Source organism: Culex pipiens, chromosome 2 (genome assembly GCF_016801865.2).
Source record: "Culex pipiens pallens isolate TS chromosome 2, TS_CPP_V2, whole genome shotgun sequence".
In the NCBI taxonomy this organism is placed as follows: Eukaryota; Metazoa; Arthropoda; class Insecta; order Diptera; family Culicidae; genus Culex; species Culex pipiens.
Window position 1 is genome coordinate 130,183,300 of NC_068938.1, and position 7,478 is coordinate 130,190,777.

At 39.2% G+C, this 7,478-nt stretch overlaps 1 protein-coding gene across 1 annotated transcript; it reads left to right on the forward strand.

Moving 5' to 3' along the window:
- The first annotated feature begins 4,457 nt into the window (after positions 1–4,457).
- On the forward strand, positions 4,458–6,698 carry LOC120431032 (uncharacterized). The gene is made up of 3 exons (XM_039596184.2): positions 4,458–4,644; positions 4,712–5,809; positions 5,866–6,698. The coding sequence occupies exons 2-3, from the start codon at positions 4,739–4,741 to the stop codon at positions 6,499–6,501; spliced, it is 1,707 nt and encodes a 568-aa protein (XP_039452118.1). The 5' UTR covers positions 4,458–4,644; positions 4,712–4,738; the 3' UTR covers positions 6,502–6,698.
- The last annotated feature ends 780 nt before the right edge of the window (positions 6,699–7,478 follow it).

The following is a 7,478-nucleotide window of genomic DNA, read 5'->3' on the forward strand; positions in this document are numbered from 1 at the left end:
GTGACTAAAGTATGGCCCGCGGGCCAAACGTGGCCCGCGAGGTGATATTTTGTGGCCTGCGGACTCAAATTGAAAGACCATCTCACATGGCCCTTTGATCCGTCTGTAAAGTGATTTTTTTTAATTTAGTTTGGTTTAAAAGCTTTTTTGAAAAATCTTTATCATTGAAAGTTTAAATGAGATTGAAAATTGTAAATTCCTCAAAATTTACATCAAACATTTTTGGAAACAAGTAATAAACGTTCAAATTTTTCTAAAGAAGAAAACTGATAAAATAGGTATTTCATACTAATTTTAAAGCAATAGCGCCCCGTTCTCTTATGGGAGCGTTCTTTTATTACGTAACGCGAAAAATCGGACTTTTAGACCCCCTCCCCCCGACCTTGTAACAAAATTTCCACACAAATTTTAAAAATTTTGTAGTAACACGGCCTCCGACCCCCCCTTCCCCCAACTGCGTTACGTAATAAAAGAACGCTCCCTGTGTGTTGGGATCGCACAAAGTTTTTTTCGGCTGAAAATAAAAAGATCGTCAATACTTTGATATTTTGAAAACTAATGGTTGCAATACTAATGATTGCGTAGGAGTAAAATGCATTTTAAAACACTTTTTTTCCTAAAATTTGAATGCCATGGCCAGTTATTTAAATTTATATATTTTTGTATTTTTTTGCCCCCTCCTCGACCCCCCGTCGAGGGACATAAACTTGAAAAAATATTTTCGTTTATTTAGTTAGTTTAATCTAAATACAAGCGCATTCAATTCAGCACCTTATTTCCATTTTAACTATATTAATGAAATTGGGATTGACAAGATAGTGGTAATTAACATCTTACAAACATATTGTCAGCGGCCTAACCTGATTTTAATGTTTGGTGAGGCAATGAAAAGTTTATGGATAATATTTTTCAGATTTTATTTGGTTTTGTTGATTCTTATAAATTTAAACCAATTGATTAGAAACTTTTCTAAACAAAACGGTTGAAAATTGCAATTTGTTGTTCTCTTATATTTAAATGCCATAAATGTAAAAAAAAATCATGAAATTAAAAAAGGATAATAAATTTATTTTTCAGTTTTATAGATCATGATGAAGCAATTTAGTTTTATTTAAATAAAAAAATAATTCACATTTTGCCCGGAAGCTCATGTGAGCTTCAAATTTGGCCCGCCATTAAAAACCTTTGGGCACCCCTGTTCTATGGTGAATCCTGACCAAACACCCTATCCTACTAACACATTTTTAGGTTCCTGGTGCTTGTGGGGTGTAAGCACAGGGTATTTTCGAAGAAAATTGATCATCACTATAAAATATTCTGTATTAAATTCAATTTAGAGAATTTCAGCACCAAAAGGATTCAGCATGTGCCGGTTGTTGACTTCTTGAAGCCACTGAAAGAATTATTGATCTAAATCAAATGTGCTTCAAAATTTATATAATTTTGTGGCACAGTCATTGACGTCCTAGTTGGCAATCATTGATTAATGACGATTTCCGTAGCTTTACAAGGAATGGGATAATCGTTACCAAAATGTGTAGAGCACTATTCTAAACAACTTGTTGAAGGAATTTTGTCAAAATATTGAAAGCGACGCAAAATTTATATCTATGAATGAAAAATCATGACAATGATGGAAGTCTTCACGTTAAGACAAACGCAAGCATGGCAAGCTTCCCATGCGCCAGTGACGACGCACACCGCGGTTTTGGTTTTCTAGTTTTGGTACGAGCCCAAAAACCGAACAAAGCAGGCGCAAAGCAAAACCGAGGAACAAGTTAACCGCGTGTGCCGCATAGTGCAGGGAAGCTTGCCATTCAGCATCTACGAAAGTGAGAGAGTCAGAGATAGCTTTTTTTTACAACCGCACCACTACACACTCAATCGCAATACCTTAGGTAGATAGCCATTGCCGTCGCGAGCATTGGAAATTTTGAAAACGATATAAAGCTTAGAAAGCTCCTATTGGAATCCAATAAACTCTGTTAAATAAACTTACGAAATCACGACAAAATGAAGCCTACTTAAAGGCGATTTTAGGAGCACACGGGAAACAAATTGGAAACATCGGTAGACAACAACTACAAACGAGTATAAGTCGAGCCAAAACATATATGCGCTAGCATTCTCGTGCCAGTATTCGAAGCTCAACTTGACAACTTGGTGACTTGGCGTCGAAGCGTCGAAAATCAATGCAGTGTGATTTTTTGGTGATTTTTCCGTATCGCTTAATATCTGTATCGTCTTAATTACGAAGATGAAAATGACGTCCAGCCTTAAAGTAAAACCTTTACCTTTCTTTAGTAAGAAATGCAAAAAGTAAACCGTTCTAAAAATTGTTCGGGATTGCCGATCGATGTAAAATTTGTTTCAGATGCTCACTCATGGTCTGTACTATGAATGTAGAAAGAAATTTCGGATAAAATTAGAAACAAAAATGTTGGCGAAGGTCACCAGGTGGGCTTTTACCTTTTTTTAGGGATTTTTTTTTCTTATGGTAGGTTAATCAAACGGCTCTAACTCCAGAACCATATTATGAATCTGGATGAACATTTGGGAGGTTGTAGAGCTCGAAAAATGCAATTTTTGGGATAAATAACAGATTTGAAAATGAAAAAAATTTACCATATTTTCATTTGGAAACTGTGGATTTTGTTGAAAAGTCTGACCACATCCGAAAACAGATGGATATTTCGAAATTTGAGCGGCAACTCGCCCAGGTTCAGCACACTAGCTTTCATCTGCATTCAGAAGAATCAAAATCGGATTCAGGGGAGCTGAGAACGACGCGACACAAAATTTGGCAAAATTTTACCACACACGAACATCACTCGATCTCCACGGAATTTATTTTCTCAAAATTCGAGGGTTGGAGATGGACGAGTTCTGTCAAGGTGAATCGATAGAGCGTCGAAAATCGATGCAGTGTGATCTTTTGGCGATTTTTCCGACTAAAATTCATGCTGAATCGTCATATTTACGAACATGAAAATGACGTCCAGCCATAAAGTAAAACTTATAAACACGGACGAACGGACATGAAACTGGGTTTCAAAAAGTGAAGCAGGTTTTCTTTTACTTCTTCTTGGCAAAAACCTGCACAAGCGAGTTCGCTTATGTCAAAATCTTCGCGCCACGTGGTTTAAAACGTAAACAAAGCCAGCTGATGATGCTATTTCATGGGCATTTTTTTGAAATTGTCGTATGAATTTATATTAAAAATACAATTTCTAACAATTATTTGGCAATTTTAGTATCCATGATAAATTACATAGAATCATAAAGACAAACTTAATGTCAAAATAACTGTTACTAGCACCATACCAATGCTAAATGTTTTAATTAATTATTGCATAAGACATTTTGAGAAATCATGCGTAATCGCGCGATGCTACTTCGACAACTTGAATGTAGATGGCGCAAGTGATAGTTTGCTTCAGAAATTTGAAGAAAATTTGTTCCTGGTGTCATGTCCGTTCGTCCGTGTTATAAATACCTTTCTTTAGTAAGAAAGGCAAAAACATCGTCAAACTGTTGTAACGCCATTAGGTTTTACACCGTGACGTCATTTGACAGCTTGTGTGCACTGTTTACATGGTCTTCGTCGATTGTCGACGAATTTCCCCGAACAAAATCGACGACCGCATCGAACTGTGCTAAGTCCATGTAAACAGTGCACTCCTTTCTAACCTCCAAATCGAGTCGGCGTAAAACCTAACGGCAGAATGTGTCATTTTCTATTGAAGTAGTTGTACAGCCATCCCTCATATTCGGAACAGTTTACAGATCGGTCAATGTTCAAAAAATCATGGCAAATCGATAATTGAACTTAATGATTAGCTTGAACCTTTCATTTGAAAGCTTTTCTTGCGTTCTTTCGAATGCTGTATCGAACAACTGCAAATTTCAACTTTTATATCAAGTTTTTGAAGAAAAACTTTGACCCTTGAAATCCGCAAATTTGGAACACTTTTTTCTTACGTATGTAAACAAACTTTGGTTCTCTCCATGAGTACATAATTGTTACAAAATAATAACTTCACGCACTGAAATCAATTAAAGTCAAGCTTAGTTATGTTTTATGAATGGTTTGATAACTTTTTTGTGAAAATATCAGTTAAATTCAGATGTTCCACGATTGTGAGAGGCACAATAACATCCCACAATTATGGAACAGGCGATTTGGAGGAAGTATTTTGCTGCTCTGAATAAAATAGTCTTGAGATGCAGTTTTTTGTTTGAAAAGTACTACTTTTACTAGTGAAATAGCGAGATAATGTCCAAATAAAGGTCCTAAAAATAGTAGGGTCGACAGAAAATATGCATTTGGTATGCTATTGACAAATTATCACAAAAGTGTTCCGAATTTGTGGGATGACTGTAGTTGAATACTATATAAATGTGTACAAAACTAAAAAAGGTGCAATGCCGACGCTCTCTGTGGCGTCGAGTACTCAACAAACAAAACTACTAATGATAGCAATTGCATCAGATGTTTTCATTTCACTGCACCCTTCACGCTATCATTCACAACTTAGTTTTCAGCACGAAAGGCAGACAATGAGTCACAATTTAAAAATCTTGTGAAATTCTGATTAGTGTAAAGCTGTTTTAATATCGACAATTTTTACAACGAAGGCAAAGGTTTGCTGAATAAATTGTAGGTGGCAATTGCGTAGTCAACTAATGCTCTTTGAACTTGGTGTTATAGGAACATTAACAGAAGTGCCTTCCCGCGATGGTAGACATTAACGACCTTTCACCGGAGGTTCTGTCCCACATTCTGGACTTACTCGAGCCTAGAAGTTGGAAAGAGGCCTCCCAGGTTTGCCGCCGATGGTACAATATCCTGAAGGGCGCCAGATTCCAGAGCAAGTTGCAGATGCGAATCCACAAAACTTTCGTGGACCCGCCTACCGAGCAGGAAAAGAGTGCCTTAATCCATTGCCGGAACCTGCTGATCACCCAGTGGGACGAAGCGTTAGACTATAACTGGGTCGGTTACGATGAGGACGACGAGGATGATGATACAGACGAAGACGAAGAAGAGAACAGCGAGGAGAACTTTCGCAAGATTAACGTGGTTGAGTTCAAGTACTTGTTCGAACCTTCGCCAGAGCACTACATTGGTGAGCTGTTGTTTAGTCAGGAGTTGAACCTGGAAAGCCTCGAGTTGAGCAGTACGTTCGCCGGATGTCGTTACATCCTCGAAGACCGCATTGAACAGTTCAAGAATCTAACAGAACTCATTCTTGATATCAAGGGCAATCGCGTATACGGCCCAATCATGAGAGACCATACGTCATGGGTGCTTCGTCACGACCGGATACGAAAGTTGAAGCTATTTTTCGACCAGCAGATGAACAACTTCACCGTCATCACCCCCTCCCTAACCAGCCTCAGATTGAGTTCCATGACCATCTTCAGCCTGCCTTTCGTCACCTCGTACGCCAGCCAACTCGCGTTTGTCGACCTGCAGCTCGACAACCCCGGCCTCATCAAGGACTTTTTTGCCCTGAAATTCCCCTCCCTAACGCATCTCCGGTTGCAGATAGATGGCGATCAGGACGAGCAGGAGCGTTATGCCCTACTTCAGGATCAGCACTACGCTGACGCCTATCTCGATGTGGAATTCGTCAAAAGTATGCCAAGGTTGAAATACTTTCGCTGTGAAAGCCACATGTTGTTCTACCGGATGGCGGCGGCATTCGCCAAGTTTGGTCAATCCCAGCTGGAGGATTTTAAGCTGGACTGGTTGCACTTTAACGCAGAGCAGCTGGAGAAGCTGCAGGCGCTGCCCCGTTTAAAGGTAAGTTGATTCTTTTTTAACAACCCCAAATCTGAAAATAATGGATTACCACACAGATCTTCAAAATGCGTCGCTGTGAGATCCTTGGCCCGCCGGAGACTCCCCACATCCTGACCCGCCTGTGCCTGCCCTACCTGGAAGAACTTTCGCTGGTGTACAACAAGTCGCAAATCGTGTTCGACGAAGGGCTAGCCGGACTCAAAAAGCTTAAAATAACCGTTGAGACGAGCAAAAATCACAAAATCCTGTACAAAATCTGCAACAACCTCCCGAATCTGGAACATCTGCGGATATGTTTGAACGCCAGGCTGGTCAACACGGCCTTCCGCCACCTGGACCGGCTGACCAAGCTGCAATCGATTCGGGTGGACAACGTCGAGTTGAACGAGCGGCTCTGGCAGTACTGTCCGAAGATGGCTGGCGTGCGCAAGCTGGTCTTCACCAACGGCAAGCTAACCATGGGTACATTGAAGGCCGCTGCAAGGCTCTTTCCGGGGCTTAATGAGCTGTACCTGGACGAGTGCTATTTCCAAAACTGTGATGTAGAAATAAACGGGGTGGAGCAAGAGGAAAGCGATAGTGAGGAGGATGAGAGCATTAAGGTGCAGTACCAGGAGCGAGTTAGGCAGCATTTTCCTATGTGTAGAGTTTCGTTTAGACACTCAGCGTATTTGAAAAGCAGATACAAGTAACATTATTGATTGTTTAAGATAACTTTTATAGTGGTTGTTTCCTTATCATTTGTTGGAATATGGTGTAAAAAATTAAAAGGCGTTTCCTCAAACATGTCTCATTTTATTTACTGTTGCTGTAATCCTCCGTTAATTCTAGCAAAATATTGTAGGGCCGAAGTCGAAGTGTAAACAAATAGTATATCCTGCTCGTTCCTAATGTAAACATCAACTGACGTGATCAGGATAGACTCTTTGTTTACACTTCGGCTTCGGCCCTTTTACGTTGTTTTTCATGAATTTTGTGTTATTTCCATCTAAAAATACAACCATACAAAATACAGTTCAACTTAAGCAATCATTGGTACGACTTTCGTCAAGCACCATGCTATTCCTTGAAATGTTACTTATTGAAGAAAAAAATATGGAGACGCATGGTTCTTGTAGTAAGATAGGCTTGTTTTGTAGCAAGGGTAGTTCCGGTCTTGATCGCTTCGACGCAACCGGTGAACCAAGGCTTGAGTTTGGTACAGTTCAGGAAATTATTCAACTCATCAGCAGAGTATCCATAGGTGTTCGAAGGCTTTAAATGTCCTTGCGTTGTAACGTCATGAAAATTCACGAAAACAATACTTCGGGCGTAATATTGAATGGCGTTATATTGAATGTTTGGTCTTTTCAAAATGTTAGTCTTGATTAAAAAATGTCAAAGTAAGTTTTAGAAAAGGTCACACAATTTCACGAATGATTCATATTTTAACATTGAAAATCGGACCATTAGTTACTGAGAAATCGGCATTAGAAAATAAAGGGTTGTTTAGGTGAGACTTAAAAAACTTCGATTTTCCTGTTCTTTTTCTTTTATCCGCTAAATCTCAGCAAACCGAGGTCCAATCTTCAATGATTCTTAGACTTAGGAAATTTTTTGAACGTTTCGAAATATATATTTTTGCAATTCCGTCGTGAAACTACTCACTTTTTCTGTCATTGTTGAATGA